The following is a 26,824-nucleotide window of genomic DNA, read 5'->3' on the forward strand; positions in this document are numbered from 1 at the left end:
TTACTATGCGTACAAAAAATTTACATTTTTTTTTATTTCTAGATTACTTCTGATTGATTTTTTTATAATTTTACAATAAAACAATATTAAAACATTAATTTTCCTAATTTTTTAAGTTATTTACAAAAAAAAACACACTTAAGCAACTATTGAAATAAAATTTAAATATATTTTTTTATTTATTTTACAAAAACTACTTAAAACTAAATGTTTAATCCTTATAACTAACACACAATTTTAATAATTCTACATAATAATTTATTAATCTCTATAGTGCCAATACATTTATAATAAATAAAATTTAAATTAAAAATTTAAAAATAATTTTTGTTTTATAAATTTAATATTTTTATACACACAACATCTTAACCTAGAAATAAAATTAGACCTGAAAAAAATACAACATGCATTAAATATTTTTAAACATGTTGCTGGCCTCCGATTGCATGCGCTTGAATATTATTGCCCACCTGTGCTGGTGCAGGTGGCCCACCACCAGTCTCATTCACTGACGAACTTTCAGCATCTGAATCCTTTAAGGAACCCCCATCTTCATCGCCAACTAAGGAGCGATATTTCTTAGCGATAGCTTCCCAATCGGCTACATTTTCAATTCTATTCTGATTAGCAGCTGAGAAACTAGCTTGCGACCCCAAAGGCGACAGATGAACAACCGATAACGCCACCGAATCTGAAATTAATCCCAAAAAATATAACCAAGTCATTGGGTCGAGATGAGTTCAAGGATTAAATTGATACAAAAAATTGAAGAAAAAAAAAGCTGAAGCGAATGTCCCTTACAGCTTTCACTGGGCCAGACACATACATTTCCTACCTTTCTTGATCTTCGACAGCCATTTGGCGCCAGCCTTTGTCCGTGGACTAGCCTGTCGTATTCCCATCATCTGAACCAGACTTGGACGCTTCTTCTTCTTCATGCGTGCCTACGAAAATTCAACACAAAAGACACAGACACGAACGACAAAACAGAACAGGACAATAACCAAAAAAAATGGAAACAGGACACAAAAGCATAAAGTTTAAGTTTTATAGAGAAAATGGCGATACAAAATTAATTACAAAAACGGAAACGGAAATAGAAAAAAAAAACGATAGCATGATAAAATGTGGTAGAAAAAGATTGGATGATGATGATTGAAGATATATGGATTCCGGAAAGGTCAGAAGGTGAAGAAGTAGAATATTTTTTGTTGTTGTTTTTTGTTGATTGTTGGTTTTGTTGAAGAAGTATGGTGAAAGAAAAGCAGTAATTGAAGTATTTTTTTTTTAGTTTCAATCGAGCAGCTGTTATACACACTTGATATTTTACCTTGACCTTCTCGACGATCCACATGAACCAGGTGGTAACTAGGTTAAGCGGGGATGGAGCTGTTGTGGTGCGATGCATGTTGCGAATAAGCTTCGATAGACCGAATTTCCATTCGATATCAGATTGAGCCTGATGACATTTTGAATGTATTTTTTAGATATCAATTTGATGGTTGAGTGGAGTGCATGAATGAAGGGGGATTATAAGAAAAAAAAAGCAGAATATAAGCAAAAAATTTTGTTTTTGTTAAATCGAATTTTTATAAATTATTTTAAATTTAATTTTAAATATTTTTTTGGTATGGTAACATCGCAAATTTTCATGCGAAATGTCATCTATCTATAGCGTGTGTATAATTTTTTTAATTTTTTTTTTATTTTTGACCTAAACTAGTAACACATAGCTATTCTAAACACAGACTAGTAAACTACACACATATACACAAATTATTTTTTGTTGCATAGAATGCATCTTAAAGATACACACTAAAATGCAATGGGATTGTATCTTCAAGATAAATTTCATTATAAATTTATTAGATTTTTTTTCATCGCTGAAGCAACAAGTCTGGGCAGTTGATGGATGTACATTTTAGCATTAAATCGATGGAGAGAAAAATGAGGCCTATAGATAGATATGTTTGATATAGAAAAAGAATGAATTAAATTTAAAATAAAATGCTATTGTAAATATAAAATAGGCATATCTTACATTGATTAGGCACATATTTCATTAAACTAAGCCAATTTTATAAATTCGCAATTAATATAGGTATAATTTTTAATTTAATTTCCTTTTTGTTTTTAATAAAAATTTGTATTAAGGATTTTCAAATCCGATTTTTTATCAATTCAGTATCAATAGTAGTGACATTTTTTTTTATTCTCAGATTTTAAAACTTTTTGATGGAAACTTGTTTGCTTTTAATTTAGTTTTTTTTGCACAAAAATCTTAACACCCTATTCGTTGAACAGTTAAGCTATGCGGGGCGGCTTGAGTCACAAATCATTTTATGAACTTGTTCATCACTTAATAATATTTTCGTTAAATTTTGTATCTAAATATGAAATACAAATTAAAACAAAGCACAAATATCTGGGTATTTTAAGAAAATATATTGATTCAACAATAATTTATTTCTATTTAGTATTCTATATAGGACGCAAGAGAAATCTCATATTATGAACCTTTTAATCTTAATAAAAACCTTAGTAAATAAAATTTGAAAAACTAATGTAAGGCTTCTTCAATTTTTTGTTCCGAAGCCAAGAAACATTTACTGTAGCTTAATCTACAGTAAAAATGATATTTAATGCCTTAAATAATTTTGTACGTAATAATTATTTAAGGTTATCAAGAATTATTTAGTACAAAATTATTTAAGGCATTAAATAGCATTTTTACTAAAACATTTTTTTTTTTTCTAAAACTTTGATGAAAAATATAAAAAATGATTTGCCCGGGAAGCAAAAAAACATTTGTTCAGTTGTACAGCCTCTTAAGAGGAATTAATAAAGCCTCCTACAGTATCATTGTCATGAAAAAATGCATTCCTGCTTATTTTTGCAAATAAGAAGGATAAGAATTTTCGGAAAAAAATACGATCCAAAAAAAAAGTTCGCTGTTCAACTCTTTTGTTTTAGATGGAAGAATTAATTTGCTCGTCTAAAAAATATACATTAACTCAGCTCCACTATTATAAAATAGCTAGTGTGGATATCATTGCGAACTAGTAACACATTAAATAAATGTAAAAGGAGGATTCCTTGGGAAAATGGAAGATTTTTAATAATTTCATATCTAAAACTTCATTCTTCTATTACTATTACAAAAGTGTTCTTTATAATAGTTCTTGAAACATCATGATTATTGACTTAAAAAAAAATCATAGATTTTCTGAAGCATTACATCTTCGGTTTCCCTACATTTTCATTTTTTTTTGGTATAGGTAAGTGATACTATGTTCCGAGTTAATAATGTTGAAATTTACCTCTGCATATATTTTAGATCGGTTCAGATTTTGACAAGCATTTTGCTAAGCACTTAATTTCTTTCACTATAAAGGAGCAATTAAACTATATCTCTATGGTACCTACGTCTGGAAGCGATGTATACTAATTTCTAGTTATTATTATTTTTATTCATAAAAAAAATGCTGAAAATACAATTTTAACATCAAGAAATTAAAAAAGAGTTCGCTGATCAGCTCTTTTGTTTAAGATTTAGATTGTCCATAAGTATCTTATATTTCATTTTCAATAAGTTTTTAATACATACAACAATAACTTCTTCAGTTTATATTGTAAAAATTGGCCCTAAGAAGCTCTGTTTAGAAGTCGGAATAAAAAAAAAAAAACAAAAACAGTGGACCATTGTTGTCTACATCAGTTTTGATGAAAATCTTCAATTTAAAATAAATAACTTCAATTTTTATGCAGATAAAGGTGAACATATTTTTGAATAGAATATCGAAAAAAAATCATTTTTTTGGCACTTACATAAAAATAATTATGTACCTATTTATTCCTTTATTTTAATATTACAACCTAGGGTTGAAATTAATGAATACGACTGCACAAAAATCTTAAGCCAAAAGATATTTAGGGTGACTTTGAAATAACCTCTTGTTCTATAACTGCAAGCATAATGAGACTCAATAGTATATCTCTCCACAAGATTATAATTGTTTTAAAAAATCGTTAATATATTAACATAGTAGGTATATTGATCGTAGTTTGTATGTGTTCTCTTTGATTACGTACCTATAAGGAACTATTGTTTTTTTTTAAATATTTTTGCCAGACGAAATTAGGTAAAATGTTTCCTCCACAACCATTAGCCCATTCTTAATTCTTCATTGTTGATCGGACTTTTCTTTTTGGCAAACTATGAGCAATTTAGTTGCTGTGAACTAAGTTCCGGTTAACTAAAATGCCTCATTTAGGTGGAAAATCTATATACCTATCTAACATTTTTACAAACAAGTTTTTTCACCATCCCGTTTTCATATCCCACACTAGTTATGTAATTTAAAAAATTGAAAAAATAGCAATTAAAAACCAATAACTAATGGCCTGAACTTGGATTTTAATAGGTTGAAAAACATGCGATGGTAACCCCTTTCCTTTTTAAAATTATAAAATAAATAATGTAAATATGCAAAATTTCTAAGGCGCTTTGTATTTTATTAAGGTAAAAGGTTCAACTTAGTAGATAAAATTTTAACCGCATATATTTTTGGTTGCAGGAAACATTAAATATATAAATACCGCCATGCCATTACAACCCACAATAATAATTCATTCTCTTACAAATTATTTTTTCTAAACACACCTCTATCAGTTCTTTTGACTTTATGTACACATTCAAAAGTATTTTTTTGTTCTTTTAAATGCTTAATGAAAAAGATATATCTTTTTAAAGTTTACAAACAATCTGTTCTCTTTCCCACACCTCCCATTGAAAGAAACGCATTCTCAAAGCAAGATTTAGCCGAGCCTTATGAGATTCTTTCGAGAGGCCTCTGATTATACATCTGTCATCTCATAAGAAGATTGAAACTCGGTTAAAGAGTGATAGTATTGTAAAGAAACTTGTATTATTGCTATGAGTACGTAAGAGCGAGAGCCTCCCATAACTAGGCCATTTAACGCTTTTAACAGTTTTATTAGAATCTAGAAGAATTCTTCAAGAATACTTGTAGATCCCTTAAATAGTCTAGTTAAACTCTTGGAGAATCTTATGAGATGACAAATGTTACTTGGGTATTCCTTAAATCATGTAAAGAAATTCGTCAAGACATGTTTTGTCAAAGCTTTATTTGTTGCCCGAAACAAAGAATAGATAGTCCATAAAATAATTTCAGAAAAATAATATACCCTAAGGTATTAGACTTTTTCAGATGAAAAAAATTAATTTTGATCATAATTTTAATCATTATTTTAATCATTTGAATTCTATCATTTTGTTTTTTTCTGTGAAGCATTTTATATAGAAAATTATGTAGAAAAATATATTTGTATGGTTTTAATTGAAACATTCCTGAAAATAAATTAAAATTAAAAACATTCTTCTTATTTTAAATCGTATAGAAATATTTTCACTGTTTCGATCAGTAAAAGTTATTCAAAAAGTTTTCAAAAAATCTTTAACTACACCTTCCACAATATCAAAAACCCCCCCAATATTCGTTGGAACAATACTACCTGAATCCTTTGATAAGTGTCAGACATCATAGCAATCAGTAGGTTAATCAACACAACCACTGACACCAACATGTAAACGCCGAACACAATCTTAAACAGATATTCAACCCAATACGGTTGGGTGGCAGTTGCAAGGTTTTTAATTTTATCAACTTGCGTCTGTTCGGTTGTTGTTTGACCGAATACGGCGAAGAACAGCAATTCAAATGCATTTATCGGATGCATTCGGACTGAAATGTACAAAAAAAAAAAAATATCGACATCCTCCCAAAGAGTGTTGGGATACAATTTTAAAATGTGTTGGAATGTGGTGGGTGTTGAAAAATGTGCAGTTTTTGGTATGAAAGTGAGTAGTGTGTGATTCAATATAGAAGGAGGTCGATATTACACAAACACAAAGGAATTAGTTCAAAAACGTTCAATACCAACCTGTATGCGTTGATAAGTATCCGACATCATGGCAATGAGCAAATTTATGAGGACAACTACAGACACTAGCAAGTAGACACCGAAGACCAGCTTGAATAGGACCTCAGTCCATTCGGGACGCAAGTGACGCATCGGGTTGATATCCACGGTTGTTGTTTGTCCAAAAACGGCAAAGAAGAGCCGCTCGAAGGCCAGAAATGGCGTCATTGGTCCTAATTTCAATCAATTTTATTTTTACGTTTGTGATGTAGAAAAGGTTCAGTGTTTCAAGCCAATCAACAATATTTATTCATTTTAATGATTTAGCATTTTCGGTAAGAAAAAAGAATAATTTTAATTCTTTGGTTAAGTTGTTTTAAGGGAATCGAATACACAATGAAACACACACAAGCCGTTATTGCATATTTAACAGCTTAATAAGTTTTTGTTTGTGATGAAATTTGTGCGTTTTTTTTTTAAGTTTGAACATCAAGAAGCATAGTTGATTGTTTTTATACAGCACATCGTTTTTGGTGCACAAGGCCATTCAATAAAAAAGACACCGATATCTTAAGATTTCTTTATACAATAGTTATATAAACATTTATATGAAGTTTTGATTTATTTTTTCACAATAATGCAACATTCCCATGCAAAACGATTTGAAAACAAAACATTAATTTAAAGTGCAAAATAAAACAATAATTAAAAAGAAAATAACACAAATTAATTTTCTACTTTAGAAATAATAAATTATCTACTAAGAATTATTTTTTTTTCTTTATTTCTGCCATACATATATACATAGGTATAATGATCCTTCTAATATGCGATGCTATTCTTTCAAAATCAGTACCTTAAATGCGTAGGAAATGTTTCGAAGCCTATGAAAATAATATTATTTTAAACTATCTTACCCAACATAATCTTAGCATTTTAATTAAATAGTATCTAACTTTTAATTCCTCTTAAAAAATATTCATTTCACCTTGTATATTTGAGTAAACTTTAAGAGTAAAATAGTAACTGTAACAATTTCACAATTAGACAAATTGGATTTTACAAAATGTTTTTTTGGTACCACTTGTTCCAAATTAAAAAAGAGGAAAATGTTACCTCATCTCTACCGAAAATTAGTACAATCCTTTTTGGGGTGTAAATGTATCGGATTTTATTGTCTTTGGTCGATTCAGCATTAAAATCTACCTTGAAATAATGTGTCATATTGCTAGATTCCATCAAAATAAATTTTGCAGCTTGAACTAATCACCTCCTACCTAACTCTTACAAACATTTTCAATGAGGTTTAAACAAAAAACGGAATGGTTGGATTTTGGGGGACTTGCTTTAAATTTTGCATATATACGAATTAAACAAAATCAATGAACAAATTTTTATCAAAATCTTTCCAAAAATGTAATTTTTTTTAATATTTAATATTTTCGTTTCACTGTTTTGGTCAGTTGGCTAGGGAGGTCAATTGACATGGTTGGTAGTGCGCAATATACAAGAAATTTTGAGATATTTTGGGATTCTATCCGGAAGGGTAGAAACAAGACTTTTTCTGGGTTGCAGTTCCTATTATACGAAATAATAAAACATTTTTACTCATAATGATGCATGAGGTATTTTTTAATACCTGATATAAAAAAAAAAAATAAACCACCACTTGACCATCATGTAAATTGAAGCTTGTTTTTTTTATTAACTTTTTCGGTACCAGCGTTACTCTCATGTAACATATATTTGAAAATTGCTAAAAATTATTCCATTCAATATTTTTTTATTGAAAGATTAGTACAAAAAGTTAGTCAAATATCATACTTTTAATTTTTTTTTTTTATCGAAAAAGGGACTAAAATCCACATTTTTTTTTATAAAAAAAATTTTTTTATATGACCTACATATGGTCATAATTTTGAAAAAAAGATATAAAATTATTAATCCAGAAAGTGTTTTGTGTTTTGGCTTAGAAGAAGTAGCATACATTATTGTTCTATAAAAAGTTAATTTCTCAGTTGTTCGACTTTTTTTGGTGGTCATAGGCGGTGTATGTTACTTACGTGTAACATGAGAATAACACATTAGTTTTGCTATTTATTATTTTGGAACATAATTTTTTGCTATTCATATTTCTTAGTTGTGATGTTTTTGACACGATAATACTGAAAAAAAAACATTTTTTAATACTGATTTTCATAGCTTGGGTTCAAAAGGGTTAAGAAAACATTTTTTGAAATGGTGACATTATATTTTTATACTATATTTATATTTATGTTATATATGTGTTATTATATTTACCATGGAACTTAAGAGTTTAATTTTATTTTTCATTTAATTTTATTCATCAAATTTAAGCTTTGGAGGAGTGAGGTATCGAAGTTAGAGTATGAACATGAGCTGTTCAATTTTTGATATCCAATTTAATGCATTGTATTTTACCTTAAAGGGTGTTTATAACAGCTCAAATAAAATAAGTAATTAGTTTAAACTATTATTCCTTTCTTCGTGACCTTTGTTAAATAACTTAACAAAGTTAAGTAATTAGTTTATTTATATGTAACTTGTGAACAGTAGAAGTCTATTTCAAATAAAAGCAATTCCTTCATTGTGTTCTTAAATACGGAATTATAAAATACTAAGATTCTCTTCTTCATTGTAATGTAATTTATGTGTAGAATATTTCTTTATAGAACAAAAACATAAAAATTGGTCTTTTGGGATTAAGAAATTTCAATATTAATCCCACTTTTTCAATATCAAAAGCTAGTTACGCCACTGCTCCACTGTTTTATTAAATAAGACGGTTAACATACCATTGGAAAGAATTTTTTTGGAAAATATAATTTATTTGAGATGTGTACAAAATGTTATCTTTTTGTTTAGGGTTATGCCTGTTTTGAGAAAAGTTCTGTTTTAAATATACACTTTCAACAAAAAAGTTTTGTTTGTAAAAAAAAAAATATTTTTTTACGGAAATATCTCAAAACGCCGGCAGATACAACATTTTTGACAAGCACCCCAAAAACCTTCAGAAAAGTTCAACAAACTCAAAAAAAAACAGTCCAGCGTAATTGTTAGTAAAAACTACATATTTTTATCATGTTGTACCTATATAAAGGAAACAAAATACATATTTATTATTTTAAAGAGGTTTTTATGCATTAATATTTTTTATTTAATTCCTGGGCTAAAATTAAGGTTTTAAAATATAAATTACATCAGTGACCTCAAAAATCAGTAGTTGATTCCGTTTCAACCTCATTAAATAATGCAAATGTTTTAAATAGTGCTTTGAGAAGTTAAATAGGCAACTTTTTTAATGATGCAGCTGATGTAGCTGAGTTTGCTATTAAACTACGCCGCCATTTACAAAATTTCACATCATTACAAATTTTAACATTAGCCTATTCGGTTACCTATTGATATACTTAAGCAAACTTAACAAACTCCAAAAGAAAATATTGTTTCTCCTTTCTTTTATACGCTGAAAATGACACTCAATTTTGTGCTTACAAAGTGTTATTACCCCTTAATATACCTAAGAGTCTGAAAAAAATCACTGTCGAGTGTATTAAAGCAGATCTATTTTCCCAACTGTCGAATTTCTCTTTTGTCTTCAAGTCAGTTCTCTCCTCTATTATCCTTAAATAAAGATCATTTACCTTTACGATGTAATCTCCGTATTAAAATTTGAGTTAAACAAACTCACTCATATAAATGCTCGAAAAAACACCCTTTTACCATTATGAGTTGTATTGCTTAGTTCTGACTCGGTCATTAAAAAATATTTTGAAGTCATGTGTCATAACATTACATTTTACCAAAATCTGATTGTAGGTCTGTCAGTGTTTTTCTGCTTTCTAGTGCTAGTAGAAAATTAAATGTTGACTTTACTTCGTTGTTAATTTGGTACCTACTAATGCAAATTTGGATTTCCATTTTTCTCAATGCACTTATTAAAGAGCAAGTTTCTGACGTTCTTTTCGATTCTTGGGCTAAGTTTAAGCATTTTCGTTTATAAACAAAAAAGTTGCTACAAACAGTGCAAAAATAAATTCAAACGAAATCATTCCCAAAATTATAATTTTTAAAAACCTAAAAATAAAATCCAGCTATATGTATATCGCATTCCTAAAATTATAAATTTTAAACATCTACATGCCATTTAAAATAAAAAATCCAAATAAAATTAAAAAAATTAAAACAAAAATCATAAAAAAAACACCGATCGTGATTTCCAGGACATCGACAACACTGATGATTTACACAAAGCAAATGTATATTATTTTATTCCAGAATTCTTCCGAACCCAGATTTATCAAAAAATAATTAAACAACAACAACAACAATCAGTCCGTGGATCATTCCAGCAAAATTTAATTAAATTTTTATACAAAAGGTATAACAAAAGGACACGAAAGCATCTTCCATTTTTTAAAAAATTTGTGTGAATATTTCTCAGAGCCTGGTATTACGAACATCAAAGACACTTAGTGTTTGAAAAATTAACTCAGATGCGCATTTTAAAAGAGGACACGCATCAAACTTACGGTCATCCTTGTGCTTTCGCCTAAAATCACTATTTAGACTTCGACTATCGTACCGGCTATCGGGTGAACGGGTCGGAAGCGAAACTGGCTTCGTTGCAGCTATTTGGTAGAATGGAATAGGAATCAGGATGAGGAATATATAATTTTTTTGTTTGTTTGAAAGGATCTTTTATATGCATGCATTACACCTGGCAGATACTTATCAAAACACTTTTGAAGGATAAAAATATAAAGAATATTGACAAAACTGTATAAAGAACAAATACCACTTACCGTCATTAAAATAAGGATTATTGCGATTCTTCTTCTCGAAATTTCGTATATCTTCCTTCGTCCAATTCGCAAAAGACTGATTTAATGCGACGATATGCATTGAAAAGCCAAACACGAAAATGGCCAAAACGGCTAAAAATCTCGCTAAATCCTTGAGAAGATCACCAATAATAATGGCCCAAGGCCCGAAAAGATGATGGAACGATAAAAAGTCAAGAATCTGAACACACGCCAGCAGAAATGCCAACGCAAAACACTGATTCCGACAGTAAACCAAAGTCGGCCAGTACTCCTTCGAGATGAAAATAAAGGCCGTAACGTGCACTCCCACTCCAGCCATGCCAAGCAGCAAAACAAGCAGCTTTATCGATCCCAATCCAGATTTGTCTGAAGGATTCGTCAACTCGAACAAAAGAAGACCACTCAACCAAATGAGGAGTCCGATTTCGTACCAGTAGGGGACCAAGCTCAATCGCAGCACCGGATACAACGGTGTTATGCCAACGATCGAGAGATGCAGCATGAGATAGATGTGAGAGGTGAGGTAAGACATGAATTTGATGATGGGAACTTTGTTGAACTTGTGGCCCATGGGAAAGGTGAACCCAATCCACACGGGCGGGCACACTATAAAGGCAACTAGCAGCAGAAGAAGTTTCCACGACGCCCACGTGAGACTTCCTCTCCAGAGTTCCTGTGGAGAGTGAAGAGAAAAGGATAAAGTTTGATGGGGAAGAGGGAGATAGTCTTACCTGAAGGTACCTTTGGACAACGGTATGAGCTATCACTTCTTTTTGTTCATTTTCTATCAGAACATCAAGGAATTCCACGTTTCTCTTGTCGGTAGCTTGGAGAATCTTTCCCGCCGAATCGGAACCAGCTGCCAAAGCTAACAACTCTGTTGCCATAGCTTCACACTGTTTTCCAGCTGCAACTAAATCTTTCGCTCTTTCTTTTTCCTACAACAAACAGGAAGATCAGAACCCTGTCGGAAGACCCCCTCCGAAAAAAACACCTTACCTTTGTTGACAAATTTATATATATATTTGATAATTTGGCAGCTGTATCAACTGGCGCTGGCGATACCAGCACAAATTCCTGAATCGGTTTACTATTGTGATTCTTCGAAACGACCATTAAATTATAAACAAATCGTTTATCCTCCATCAGTCCATAAGTATCGTGTTCCTTATTCATCAAATACCTCAGCACATCATTATGACCTTCGGAAGCAGCAAACCAAATCGCCGCGCATCCGTAGTTTGTCTCCGATTTGGGCGATGCGCCAGCTTCGCACAGCAATTTGACGACTTCCAAATACCCGGCTTTGGCAGCACAATGCAGTGGTGTCCAACCATTGCGATCGGTTGCATTTATTTCAGCGCCCTGACCCAGCAGAATCTCCACCATCTGGATGTGACCATGCATTGCGGCAATATGGAGGCCAGTTTTTCCGTGTCGGTCGACCGATTGGAGGAGTTCTGCCGAGCGACTCAGTAACAAACCTACCACTGACATGTGACCGCCGAAGCATGCTAAATGGAGTGGATTATAGCCCTAAAAATAGAAAACCATTAAAAACCATACAAATTTCCTCAGATTTTGTACATTTTCTGTGGTCGCCGCATCAACTTGCACTCCAGCCGAATTCAACAGTAAGCGCACAACATTTTCGTTCCCTGAGAATGACGCCAAATGCAGCGGCGTCATTCCGGACTCTGCACCCAAATCGCCGAACAAACTTTGGCCCGTCGGCGGCTCGGATTTCACCGTCGCCGGAACACTGATCAACAGCTCACGAACAGTGTCCGCTTGTCCGTAATATGCCGCCACATGCAACGGTGTCAGTCCCAATTTCTTGCTGGTAATCCTCAAAGAGTTCGTTCCCTTTAGGGCGTCCAACACCTGACCATGCCCATTTTGAGCTGCCAAATGCACAGCTGTGAATCCTGCCTTATTCTCATCGGTGCATGAGGCCCCAGCCCGCACTAATGCCTTCACAACGTCCGCATGACCGCCCTCAGCTGCCAACTGCAGGGGAGTGGCATCAGTCAATTTGTTTCTAGCCGATATCACGCCAGATCTATCGAATTTCATCAACTCCTCAATTACTTTCACCGAGCCCTGCATTGCAGCAATGTGTGCGCAGGTGTTGCCATCTTTGCTAGTAGCATTCACCAGACTCGGATGTTGCTGCAGAAATAGTTTGGCCACTTCAGAGTAGTTGTTTTGTGCCGCCACATGAATGGGTTTCTGGCCCAAATCGTCTGTCGCATCTATGTTAGCTCCAAGTTCGAGCAGGAGCTGACATACCTCCATTTGGCCGCTGGCTGCAGCCAAATGGAGAGGCGTCTGTTTGCGCAGCGTTAAAATATCAATGACGGCATTGTGATCCTTGATGAGGAACTTCACCAAATGTGTATAGCCATTCATGGCAGCTAAATGTAAAGCTGTTCGACCAACTCGTGACTTGGAATTTATAAAGGCTTTGTTGGTTAGTAGAGCATCACAAACGTGAAGGAAGCCTCGTTCAGCGGCCAAATGTAGGGCCGATCGACCTTCTGTATCGAAAACATCGACTCTGGCATGATTCGCTAAAAGATTATTGACTAGTTCCATGTGCCCCCGGTTGCAAGCTATCAGGAGTGGGGTCCATCCGACAGAAGATTGTCGATTCATGGCTTTCTGGATGTCGGTTTGATTCATGCGTGCAACCATTTCCATTAGGACATCATTGTTGCCAGCAACGGCACAATAATGGAAGGCGGTTTCGAGGGTGTTTTTAGTTTGGATATTTACATCGGCACCGTTTTCGAGAAGCATGCGAACGATTTCTTTATCGGATTCGGGTATTTTGACTTCTTCTGTGGTAATTTGGCATGTAAAGTGCAGCGCTGTTGCCCCATCTTCGTTTTGTGAGTTAATATAGGTTGTGGCTTTGTCGGGGCCGTGTTTTTCTTTGACGGTTTCGATGAGATGCCGGACGATTTCCGGGTGGCAGCTTCGACAGGCCATGTGCAATGGTGTTTCACCGGTCTGTGAATGAAAAAGGAGGTACATTATAATTGGACAAATATTCTCAAACATATGAAAAAATAATGACCATGAACTTAGCGAATTATAACTTGAATAATATTTCGCTGAGTTGATATGAAGTTAGTGAATTCCTTTTAAACAGTAACTCAGACAATAGAAATGAGCCTTATTCAACAATTATTCTGTAATTTGCTTTGGTTTAATGATTTTTCGCTAAGTTGATGTGAAATCAGCGAAGAAAAGTTTTTCGCTGAGTTGAAATGAAGTTACCTAATTCCTTTTCTAACGTTTACCCAGGGAAATCGAAGAGAGCTTTATAATTTATTGTCAATTAGTTATGGCAATTTTACTTTGAGTTAATTGATTTTTTTTTTTCGCTAAGTTCTTGTGAAATCAGTGAAAAAAAAATTATGAAACTTAAATCGGTGGTCAGGGTTTTTCAAGAAGAGGTTTTTAACTCCCTGGAAATAAAATACTGCGACGATTCATCATGGCTTGCAAATTACTTGCTATTTAGATTTTGTTGCTCTTTTGCCTGCTTCTATTCGAGGTATTTCGCTAAGTTCATACAAAGTAAGCGAAATATTTTTAAACCCGCCTTACACACAACAAAATTCAATTATTACTTAAAATTGACAAGTTATGGCTGATTTAGTTGCTTTTTAGTCCTTTCAAGGGCATTTCGCTGACTTGTTATTATTTTAGCGCAGTGCTCTCTGACTCTATTAATGAAATGCTTTTGGTCAATTGTCAAAATACTACTTATCTATCACAAAAATATTTTATGTTTTTAACGTTTTTCGCTAAGTTCATGTGATTTAAGCGAACTCAGTGTTAGTTCTAATTGCGATTCACTAGGTTAACATAAAGTGAGCGCAAAATTTTACATAGACAGAGTTTATATTATTTAAGATCTAATCTAAAACTAAATGGAATAGTGGATTCTGTTCTATTTTTTTGTACAATAGCTTGATTTGCTAAGTTCATATAAACTCAGCGAAGTATTTTTCTAGAATGCAGTCCAATTAAAAACAGGTTTACAACTATTGCAAATAAGTTGTGATCATTTGTTCGTTAATTTTTTTTTTTAAATGTTTTTCGCTATTTTCATATAAACTCAGCGAAAAATCTGCAAATCCTAGCGAATTTCTTTACTTTAGTTCAGAATAAATAGTCGCGCTTAAAGAAATCTAAATATCGATAGGGAATCACAAAGTTCATGGTCAATTGAGCTAGAGAGTGGTGGTGGTGGTAATAAGCTGTCAAAAAAGAGGAAGAAAAAAAAATTATAATAAACCTTACGTTGGACTTATACAATGGATCGCCACCATCTTCGAGGAGTTGCATCAGCGTTGCCAGATTCCCGTGTCGCGCTGCTACATGAACAGGCGTCAGACAATCATCGGTAGTTAAATTGGGACTAGCCCCGGACTTGAGGAGCATCAAGGCACAACGATCACCGTCCTTAACGCGTGCCGCAATATGGAGGGGTGTTTCGCGTAATTTGCCTCCACGGACGTGGACATCTGCTCCGAAGCCAAGCAAAGTTTCAACAACTGCTGGCTTAGCTGACTCAACTGCTATATGAAGGGCTGTATAGTTTTCCTATCAAAATAAAATCATTTCAATCATATTTAGCAAAGACACAAACCAATATAAAACTTACATTCGTTGTAACATCGACTTTCTCGCCCTTTTGCAGGAGCGTATTTATTATACCTGTGTGACCATATCTGGCGGCCGTGTGTATACTTCGAGCACCGTTTTTATTTGGCATATGCAGATAAACGCCCTTTTTAAAGAGCATTGTTGCACATTCGGCGTGACCGTTGAGTGATGCAATATGCATCAAGGTGCTGCCATCTTTTGTTCGTTCAAAGATGCTCGCTTTGAATTTATCCGCAAGAATTTCGATGATGTGCGCATGACCATTTTCGGCAGCCAAGTGCATTGGCGTTCGATCTGAAAAACATCAAAAATTAGTCTCTTAAGGTCTTGAAGGTTCAAAGCTTGGGTTAAGACCTTGGTTATCAGCAATGGCTGCGGATGCCCTAACTCCATAAAAGTACTTAAGTAAAGCTTCATCTCCTTCGGCCGCTGCAATATGAAGAGGCGTCTGACCCTCGCCATTTTGTGTGTCAACATTTGTACCGTAATCAACTAAAATTCGTACCATATCGACGTCTCGCCGTCTAGCGGCCAAATGCAAAGCTGAATCTCCATTCAGCGTTGTTGCCTGCAAATCAAAAATCAAAAACAAAAAAATAAAATCAATTCATAGAAAAGCTTATTAAAAATTCAAGATGAAAGTGAAACCCTGAAACGATTGTTTTTTGAGGAAAATGTCGTGATATTTGCCATCTCACAGAGAGAGAAACTAATTTGCATTATATTGTTTCGCGTGCATGGTTGTGAAGACCTATTTACAGGCACGCAATAGGAAGGTTTTTGCAAACACAGTGTTTCACTTGTTGTTAAAGTATCATCGTCTTCATTTGCAATTTTTGTTTAAAACACTTTAAAAATGTCATAACTAAATAACTTGCTTTTGTTGGCGGTGTTTTTGTCTGTCGGATTCAATCAAAATGTGCGTTTTTGTGCATATGTTTGGAATGGGGAATGATTATAACTTTATGATGAGTGCTGGGAATTTAATTGAGTCATGTTTTGCACGTGTAAGCTATTTTGTTTGTGAATTTGGTTGAATCATATAAAGTTGATTTGGAGAAGTAGGTACTTACCTTAAGTTGTTCCGCCGTTTGTGCAGATAGAAGCTCCCTGCACATTGACTGATTGCCAGCTTCCACGGCGAGTAGCAATGGAACTTTTCCTCTCTGCAATAAGAAAAATTATAAATATTTCAAATTCATCATATTTTTCCAGATCTAATGACCTTTTTATCATAGAAAATATAACAAAGAATACTAAGAATTTTTTCAAGGCCAAATAAGGAGAATAGTAAAAGGTCTAGTTTTATAAAGGTTCCAGGTTCCAGTGCCTAAAAACGGTATCTTTAGTTTTTAACATATTACATTGGGTGGCGCAAGAGTAATGCCGTGTTGTAAGCTATCCACCAATAAAAAGTTATTTGCGGAGAGATGCAAAAATGATGATTTTAATGGAAAAACTAAACCACGATCCAGAAACTATGTCAATGGGTACGTTTTGTAATCGGTTTCAAACAATAATAATAATAACAAATGAAATATCTTTACCGATTTCGCTAATGACAAAATCAAAAATAATTATAGGTATGCCTACTTTTTTCGATTCCTAATACTTTTTGTACGGCTTATTGAAAATAGTAAAATAGACAATTTAGTTAATTTTTGAAGTTATACTTCTTATGGGAGGGTGGGTATGAAAATTTACTTTTTGACAAGAATGTCAAAGGGATTATGACGCGATCACCCTAGGTAGCAGGGCTGTCGTTTCACCTTTAAAGTAGGCAGTACTTTAGTATTTAAAAATGCAGTACTCCGCAGTACGGCAAACATAAAACACACAACACGTTGCAAGTAACATGTTTCATGTGGCAAGTTGTATGTGGCAAATTGCATGTGTCAAGTTGCGTGTGGCAAGTTGCATGTGGCAAGTTACATGTGGCAAGTTGCATGTGGCAAGTTGCAAGTGGTAATTTCCATGTGGCAAGTTGCCAGGGTTGCAAAAAGCTCACATTTCAGCTCAGCTCACAGCTCAGCTCAAATTTGAGCTAGGTACCATAGCTTAGCTCAATTGAGATGAGCTGAAAGTGAGCGTCCCAACTTCCAACGCCTATATCTCGGAAACCGGGAGAACTTAAAAGTAAAAAAAAAATAGGCACGATTCTGAAAAAATAGGCATGATGTGGCGGTTTAACATGGAAGGCGATTTTTTAAAAATCTGACAATGTGCAAAGCGTAGACCCATGACACAAGCTTTCATTAAGCATCAGTCCCAAAAATTGCTCTCAAGCGGTTTAGCTTCCAGGAGCGTTCAAAGATTCGGGGATTTTTCGAAAAAAAATTTTACCCCAACTTTCAAACGCGATTTTCTCGGAATTTTGAAAAAAATCGAAAACCCGGATTATACCACTATCGGGTAGCTGAGAATATAACCTTTCATATGGCACCACTCCCCTGTCTCTAGATCAAAGCGTTCCAACGCCTATATCGCGGAATTTTGAAAAAAAATGAAAATAAAATTTTTGATGCCAATAGGTAGCGGGGACTCAAACCTACATTTGGGTACAACTCCCATCCCTGTAGGTCCACGCGTTCTCAAACCGGGAGAACTTAAAAGTAAAAAAAAAATAGGCACGATTCTGAAAAAATAGGCATGATGTGGCGGTTTAACATGGAAGGCGATTTTTTAAAAATCTGAAAATGTGCATAGCGTAGGCCCATGACACAAGCTTTCATTAAGCATCAGTCCCAAAAATTGCTCTCAAGCGGTTTAGCTTCCAGGAGCGTTCAAAGATTCGGGGATTTTTCGAAAAAAAATTTTACCCCAACTTTCAAACGCGATTTTCTCGGAATTTTGAAAAAAATCGAAAACCCGGATTATACCACTATCGGGTAGCTGAGAATATAACCTTTCATATGGCACCACTCCCCTGTCTCTAGATCAAAGCGTTCCAACGCCTATATCGCGGAATTTTGAAAAAAAATGAAAATAAAATTTTTGATGCCAATAGGTAGCGGGGACTCAAACCTACATTTGGGTACAACTCCCATCCCTGTAGGTCCACGCGTTCTCAAACCGGGAGAACTTAAAAGTAAAAAAAAAATAGGCACGATTCTGAAAAAATAGGCATGATGTGGCGGTTTAACATGGAAGGCGATTTTTTAAAAATCTGAAAATGTGCATAGCGTAGGCCCATGACACAAGCTTTCATTAAGCATCAGTCCCAAAAATTGCTCTCAAGCGGTTTAGCTTCCAGGAGCGTTCAAAGATTCGGGGATTTTTCGAAAAAAAATTTTACCCCAACTTTCAAACGCGATTTTCTCGGAATTTTGAAAAAAATCGAAAACCCGGATTATACCACTATCGGGTAGCTGAGAATATAACCTTTCATATGGCACCACTCCCCTGTCTCTAGATCAAAGCGTTCCAACGCCTATATCGCGGAATTTTGAAAAAAAATGAAAATAAAATTTTTGATGCCAATAGGTAGCGGGGACTCAAACCTACATTTGGGTACAACTCCCATCCCTGTAGGTCCACGCGTTCTCAAACCGGGAGAACTTAAAAGTAAAAAAAAAATAGGCACGATTCTGAAAAAATAGGCATGATGTGGCGGTTTAACATGGAAGGCGATTTTTTAAAAATCTGAAAATGTGCATAGCGTAGGCCCATGACACAAGCTTTCATTAAGCATCAGTCCCAAAAATTGCTCTCAAGCGGTTTAGCTTCCAGGAGCGTTCAAAGATTCGGGGATTTTTCGAAAAAAAATTTTACCCCAACTTTCAAACGCGATTTTCTCGGAATTTTGAAAAAAAAATCGAAAAACCGGATTATACTACTATCGGGTAGCTGAGAATATAAGCTTTCATATGGCACCACTCCCCTGTCTCTAGATCAAAGCGTTCAGCTCCCAGAAGTTTTTTCGCGCCCCCAACTTCCAACGCCTATATCGCGGAATTTTGAAGAAAATGAAAATAAAATTTTTGATGCCAAAAGGTAGCGGGGACTCTAACCTACATTTGGGTACAACTCCCATCCCTGTAGGTCCACGCGTTCTCAAACATCTTAAGCTATGGTGTTTTATAAAAGTTTAAAATATCTTCATATTTCAGTATACTTTCCAAATAAAAATCAATGTATCCTCTCACCCATCACAGCTCAGCTCAGCTCACTTTACCTTAGCTCACCTAACAGCTCAGCTCAGCTCACCGACAGCTCAGCTCACCCAACAGCTCAGCTCAACCATCAGCTCAGCTCAAATGAGCTGAGCTATGGTACATAGCTCAAAAGTGAGCTAGCTCAAAATTTGAGCTGAGCTGTGAGCTGAGCTCAGCTAACTTTTGAGCTTCCATATTGCTACTACTAGTGCTGAAGCACACACAATTCTCATAAAATTACCATATCGCACATTTTATGAGCAATTCATTTACTTTCGTTAACCATATACCGTACGTTCTTAACCGCACAACATGAGTAAATTTCACAGAATAAATTGAAAACTACATGGACGCAAGGAGGATGAAAGAATTAATTTATTGTTCACTTGATAAAAATGTAAAAAACCGAATTGTGGATTAATTAATTTAATAATAGAAGTTAAAAATATCAAATGAAATTCATTTACATATACTGAATGAGAAGTATAACTTCAGTCGCGTGTACATGTGTACACACAATCTTTTTTTTTTAAATGGGAAAGTTCTGCAAAAAAACGCTTTAACGGTATCAAAAGAAGTCATTAAGACCTTATCTAAGCGGATCTAAGATGAGGTTTTGGTGAAAAAAAAACTTCATAAGTTTAAGAATTTAAAAAAAAATGCTTTTCAACATGTTTTCGACCTTCGACATCGGTTTAAGGCTTGTAACTGATGGAGAACACTTTTTTTTAAATTTCTATTTTAAAAATACAATTGTATCCAAATTAAATGAGGTATTTTTATGAAGAATGGTTAAAATTTTAACTTAAAAGAAAATTTAAACAGATTTTGTAGGGTACGCTTTTTATTTGTTGAGAATAAGTCAAAAACCCGTTTTTTTTCCTAAATACGTTATAAGTCTCCGCCCGAGTAATTTCTGAATGTTATACGCAGTATTGGTCTGGTTTTTTTTTTCTTTTTCGGCTATTTTGAATGACAGAATGTATTGTTTATGCAAAGTTTAAAAATGTTGTACAACTACATATCGTTAAGTATTTACAGGAAACAACTCAAGCCACTTTCAATCTCCCTTTAATGTCTTTATCAAAGAAGAGAAACTCGTAATATTCGTTAGAATGATTAGTGGCTGAAATTATGAGCTTCAAAAACCACAAAACTGTAACTGACTCACTGATTTAATTATAGAATGCGGTAGATGTGGTAGTTTATAAAATAAAATAAAATAAAATAAAATAAAATAAAATAAAATAAAATAAAATAAAATAAAATAAAATAAAATAAAATAAAATAAAATAAAATAAAATAAAATAAAATAAAATAAAAAAAAATAAAATAAAATAAAATAAAATAAAATAAAATAAAATAAAATAAAATAAAATAAAATAAAATAAAATAAAATAAAATAAAATAAAATAAAATAGGTAAAATAAAATAAAATAAAATAAAATAAAATAAAATAAAATAAAATAAAATAAAATAAAATAAAATAAAATAAAATAAAATAAAATAAAATAAAATAAAATAGGTAAAATAAAATAAAATAAAATAAAATAAAATAAAATAAAATAAAATAAAATAAAATAAAATAAAATAAAATAAAATAAAATAAAATAAAATAAAATAAAATAAAATAAAATAAAATAAAATAAAATAAAATAAAATAAAATAAAATAAAATAAAATAAAATAAAATAAAATAAAAAAAAAAAAAATAAAAAAAAATAAAATAAAATAAAATAAAATAAAATAAAATAAAATAAAATAAAATAAAATAAAATAAAATAAAATAAAATAAAATAAAATAAAATAAAATAAAATAAAATAAAATAAAATAAAATAGGTAAAATAAAATAAAATAAAATAAAATAAAATAAAATAAAATAAAATAAAATAAAATAAAATAAAATAAAATAAAATAAAATAAAATAAAATAAAATAAAATAAAATAAAATAAAATAAAATAAAATAAAATAAAATAAAATAAAATAAAATAAAATAAAATAAAATAAAATAAAATAAAATAAAATAAAATAAAATAAAATAAAATAAAATAAAATAAAATAAAATAAAATAAAATAAAAATGTTTGTTGTTCTACAGGGAACCGGATAAAAACAAACGAAGGAATTTTGATGAAATTTCGATGAAATTTTTAGAAAAGATAGTCAATAGCAAATAAAATTACCACAAATAACCATTTACTGCTACAACAAATAAAAACTAAAAATAGATTTAAGAAACTGAAAGTTAGATTGCAGCATTTTGGATCCCATCCAAGTTTGGAACGATTGTTTTTACTAGAATATTAATTTTCCAACCATTTTACGAAAGAAAACCTTCTTGTTATATGATTCACGAACCGTGCATTCAGTTTCGGTAAAAAAAATTTTAAATTTTCCTTCACAAAAGGACATTGGAGTGTACCGTCAGTTTTGTTTTTGCTTCTATTTTATCGAAAGTATTAACGAAAAGCTTCTCAATTTGGTCTTAATTTTTAATTTGAATATAACTTTTCAGGATCTTCTCTTAAGGGCAAACATTTTGTTTTTATTAAATCATACTTAGAGTCCCAAAATTTATCTCCAAAATAAAAATTAAGAACATCATTAGAAGTTTCTCATCAGTACGCAACTTCTGAGACCACACTCACGATAAAATAGACTCGTCAGTTGTATTTATTAAAGAGCATTTTGTCGTCCTAAACGACTTGAATTCCATGCATATAATTTATTTTTTGTTATAAATAAATTAATAAATAAACTTAATTAATTTCAATTTCAATGCTATGAGTTCTAGATTTTTTTATTTTTACCCTTATAGAAAAAGTATGTCATCTTAAGCAGATCTCCCCTAAAGCAAAACTTAAATTTTTAAAATGCGCAAAAAGAATAAAAATAATTTTTTCTAAATATGTAATCTATTTTCATATAAAAAGCAAAACAATATCTTTATTTTCTTCTAACACCATTGAATCGATTTTTTTATATGACAACTCATCTGAAAGCTCATTATTTCAGATCAATATTTATATTAACCATGTCTATACAACATTTACAAAAAGAGCTAGAATTTTTTAAACCCAATCAGTTTTCATCAAAAAAAAGCAAACAAAATCAATCTTTTTCTCTTTTAAAACCATTAAATCAATTTTTTTAAATGACAACATATAATAAATTTTATAACATCTGAAGGCTTATTATTTCATAACACTTCAATCATATTTCGACGATGCCTACAAAAAAGTACGATTTTTTTAAAGTTAACCATATCGAAATTTCAAACTGAGATTACGCCCTACTAACAATTTTACTTCTATAATGCTTTACAGAACAACAACAATTGCATCTGTAAAGCTTTATAGAACCAAAATTGTTTGTAGGGTGGTACCTACTTCCTACACCGGTGTTTTGAGGTATTTTTCAAGTTTTTCAATTTAAGATTGTTTAACTTGTAGAGCACGTACCGTTATGTGTGATATATCAAATGAAAGGGTTGCCTTAACAACATACTGTAGGATGGGCGAGCAGATAATTTCGAGTTAAAAGACTTTGATTTATTCTTGACACATCGAAAGTTTATTGAACAAAAAGCACAAAACAGCTATCGAGAGCTGTATTTAAAGACTTAAAATAATACGGTATAAATGTATAAAATATTAAATAGCGGGAGGATCATACGATCAAAGAGGAGAAGTTGTTTCGGTTTCTATTTACTCCGAATGTGACAATTTAAAGTAAACAACAGTGTGTTGTGCAAGCGCACAAACAAAAAAAAATTAATGCCTACAACTCGGCCATTCTGACCGCATAATCGTCCCGATTATACTTGGATTACATTATTTTTGTTTCTTATACATTACTTAAAATATTTTTCTTTTTCATTGAATATTGTATATAAATTTGCATATACAAGAATAATAAAATAAAAACATTAAAATTACAGTTAAACATTTTTCAAATATTGTACTTGAAAATACAAAATAAGGTTTTCTTTTCTTCATTGAATATATTAAAAAATTAAAACATTAAATTACATAGATATACATTATAAAAATAACTAAATCAATACATTAAAATAAAAGTTAAACATCTTTTCAAATATTGTATGGAAAATACAAAATAAGTTTTCATTTTTCAAACATTAAACAGTTAAACATTTCATTCAAAGATTTATATTCGAAAATATAAACAAGATTTGATTAATCAAACATTTAAACATTGATTTAAAATTTTTGTTTTTAAACTGAAATTTAAAAATAAAATATTAAAAAGACAAGGAAAACATTCATCGACATTATTGGTGTATTTAAAGCATTTAAAATCATATTTAATTAAATATCGTGTTTTATTAATCAACTTTAATTTGTTTAATTTCTAATAATAGTTGTTCAAATGTAAAAGTTATCGTTCTACATCGATTAAAGTTTATTATTTTGATTTGTTGTCGTTGTCATCATACTTCAAATTAATCTCAGGTACCGCATACAATCTCATATTATTTGGAGAACTAACACCTTTATATGGCAGCCTTGTTAGCTGCAAACCTTCTACATCTCCTATAGCATACCTGTCGTTTGGCAAAACTTTTTTGACCTCGTATGGCCCGCGAAACTTAGCCAAAAGTTTTTTGTTGGTACCTGGCGTTGTATCAACATTTTTGATCATGACGTAGTCTCCAGGCTTAAACTCTTTCGGACTTTTATGACGACTATCGTAATATTTTTTGTTTTTCATTTGTTCCCTCTCAATGTTAGCGTTAGCTGCTTCTCTAACCTCATCTAGATCTCTACCTTCAGATTCTAAATTGTTTAACAAAAACTCTTTAACCTTATCGCAAAATCTACCTTTTTGATCCCTACCAAAAAGCAGAGTGCTCGGTGTGAAACCTGTACTTCGATTCACGCTGTTGTTTATAGCGAACTCAACCTTTTCTAAATTCTTATCCCAATTACTAGTAGTAAATGATTCGCAATCTTTGGCTAGCATAGGTGTTATTATGCGATTTAGCCTTTCCACCTGACCGTTAGATTGCGGCGAATGTGTGGCTACCTTGATATGCTGGATATTAACCTCATTCATAAAATCGGCAAACTCTTTCGAGGTTAAACAAGTACCACGGTCAGATACTACTCGATTAGGTCTAGAAAAATTCGCGAAATAAGTTTTAAAACAATCTATTGATCGAGATGTAGGAAAAAGACCCAGATGATCTATATGAAGGGTGTCAAATGGCAACTTTCCTTTTGGAATTGGGTGGAGAATACCATCCTTTTTTTCAGAATCAGGTGAAAAATAAATGCTCTTAAGGCAACCTTTTATCACTCTTCGGATCTTATAAGGTAGCGAGTAATTATAACGTAGGGTAATTTTATTAAATTCCCTAAAATCTAAACAAAGCCTAAACACTCTATTCTTTTTTTCGACCAGAACGATCGGTAACGCATACTGCGAACTTGATTCTCTTATTATACCTTTGCTTAATAAGTCACTTAAAATCTTTTCTAATTCCAATTTATGGGCATATGGCAACCTTCGTGGTGCACAATGAAATGGAACATCTTTCGATAAAACTATCTTCATCTTAAATTCATTCTCTTCAGGAACAACTCTGACTAAATTTTCACAAAAAACTGGCTTTACTATTTCTTCTACCATTTCTCTTACATTAAATGGTACCTCTGGATTTATATTTAAATCTAACACTGATTTCTCATCACTAATATCAATATTCAAAATTTGTTGTATAAAATCTATTTCTTCATTGTTACTTACATGCGGACGACGAAACTGACTTGAAGACGATGACGACAAATTATTCACACAAACATGCGGCTCTGGACAATTACGTGATGACGACAATGATACACTTGAAAAACGATTACACTTGTCACTGCGGGACGACTCTGTATTTTGTTGACTTTTAGCTTTGTTATCTGCTCTCTGTAACACCATACCAATTTTGTCGATGAAATTTCTCCCAAGAACAATCGGATAACTCATAGAATTATTTTTCACTACAAATAAAATTAAATTAGTTTCTAAATTATCATAAAAAATAAAAGAATTAACACTTCCCAACACTTGAAGGGGGCTGTTGTTTACTCCACAATACGAACGGATATTATTCTCCAACGGTAAAATCATTGACGACGGCAAAAACTTCTCTTGTACGAAGCTAATCGGACTCCCAGAGTCCAAAAGTGACATCAGAGTGCATGAGCACTCGGAATGACCATTTGTAAATCGATAACAAATTTCTTTCTCAAAATCATTATGATCTGGACTGCACTGTGCTTTGATGCGGCTGTGTACATGAGTAGAGACGTTGTTGACTTTCTCTGAAGAAACGTTGTTTGCATCGTTGTTGTTGCTGCCATCGCTGTTGTTCTTGTTGTTGGCCTTGAGAATCAAAACAGGTTTTGTGCTTGAACAATTTTTTGCGTAGTGTCCACGAACACCACACTTGAAGCAAGTAAACTCCCTCTTTGCAAACGAACCACTAGCAGCTGGATTAGAAGTGCTTTCTGCTTTCTTAAATGGAACATTTCTATTTCTATTTTGATGATTGCTTTGATTGTGAGACTGAGATGTGCTGGGCTTCGGTTGGAAGTTGTCGCGACTATTGTTCTTAAACTTTTCGTATTTTCTTAGTGCATTCTTAAGCTGCTCCATGTTGTTAGCGTTGTACAGTATGCTTTTGTTTATCTCGGAATCAGAAATGCCCTTGATGATGAATTGGATCAAATCTTCTTCTTCGATAGGGTTATGCGATGCTATTTCCTGCATAGACAACACGTACTGCTGTATGGTTTCTTCTCGACGCCTTTTTCTTGCACCTAGCTCACGAAAAATATCTGCTTTAGTAACAATACGCTTAAACTCACCGACAAGTGCATCTCTCAGCTCAATCCACGTTCGAGTTTTCAAAGACCTCACGAACAGTCTTGCAGTGCCTTCAAGGAGCCTCTTTCCATAAATTAACTTGGTTCGATCATCCAAATGAAGAGTTTCAGCATACTCCTCAAACTGTTCTACCCAACGATCAATAGGAAAATTGTCATCTCCACTGAAAGGACACATTACGTTCTCCATGTCTCTAAGGTTATGTGAAACATGTGGCCTTGAACTGGGGCTTTCTTCAGTTTCTTCCATCTGCAGCTCCTTCAGTCTACGCTTCAGCAAAATTATCTCTTCCCTCTT

The 26,824-nt window shown here is 32.5% G+C and overlaps 1 protein-coding gene across 6 annotated transcripts in view; it reads right to left on the reverse strand.

Moving 5' to 3' along the window:
- Positions 1–377: 377 nt before the first annotated feature.
- Positions 378–26,824, reverse strand: part of LOC129921495 (serine/threonine-protein phosphatase 6 regulatory ankyrin repeat subunit A) — a 59,756-nt gene continuing 33,309 nt past the window's right edge. The window contains exons 5-17 of one of the 6 annotated variants that reach the window (XM_056003342.1): positions 16,547–16,639; positions 15,828–16,041; positions 15,472–15,767; positions 15,108–15,410; positions 12,378–13,805; positions 11,790–12,326; positions 11,522–11,728; positions 10,770–11,463; positions 10,497–10,580; positions 5,536–5,765; positions 1,331–1,459; positions 836–944; positions 378–691 (exon numbers count right to left, since the gene is read on the reverse strand). In XM_056003342.1, the coding sequence (XP_055859317.1) occupies positions 420–691; positions 836–944; positions 1,331–1,459; positions 5,536–5,765; positions 10,497–10,580; positions 10,770–11,463; positions 11,522–11,728; positions 11,790–12,326; positions 12,378–13,805; positions 15,108–15,410; positions 15,472–15,767; positions 15,828–16,041; positions 16,547–16,639 (4,596 nt within the window). In that variant the 3' untranslated portion in view covers positions 378–419. Of the gene's footprint in view, positions 692–826; positions 945–1,318; positions 1,460–5,535; positions 5,766–5,964; positions 6,177–10,496; positions 10,581–10,769; positions 11,464–11,521; positions 11,729–11,789; positions 12,327–12,377; positions 13,806–15,107; positions 15,411–15,471; positions 15,768–15,827; positions 16,042–16,546; positions 16,640–26,824 lie in introns of all 6 variants that reach the window. The other 5 variants (XM_056003341.1, XM_056003340.1, XM_056003339.1 and 2 more) reach the window with 5 other exon arrangements.

This window comes from Episyrphus balteatus, chromosome 1 (assembly GCF_945859705.1).
Source record: "Episyrphus balteatus chromosome 1, idEpiBalt1.1, whole genome shotgun sequence".
In the NCBI taxonomy this organism is placed as follows: domain Eukaryota; kingdom Metazoa; phylum Arthropoda; class Insecta; order Diptera; family Syrphidae; genus Episyrphus; species Episyrphus balteatus.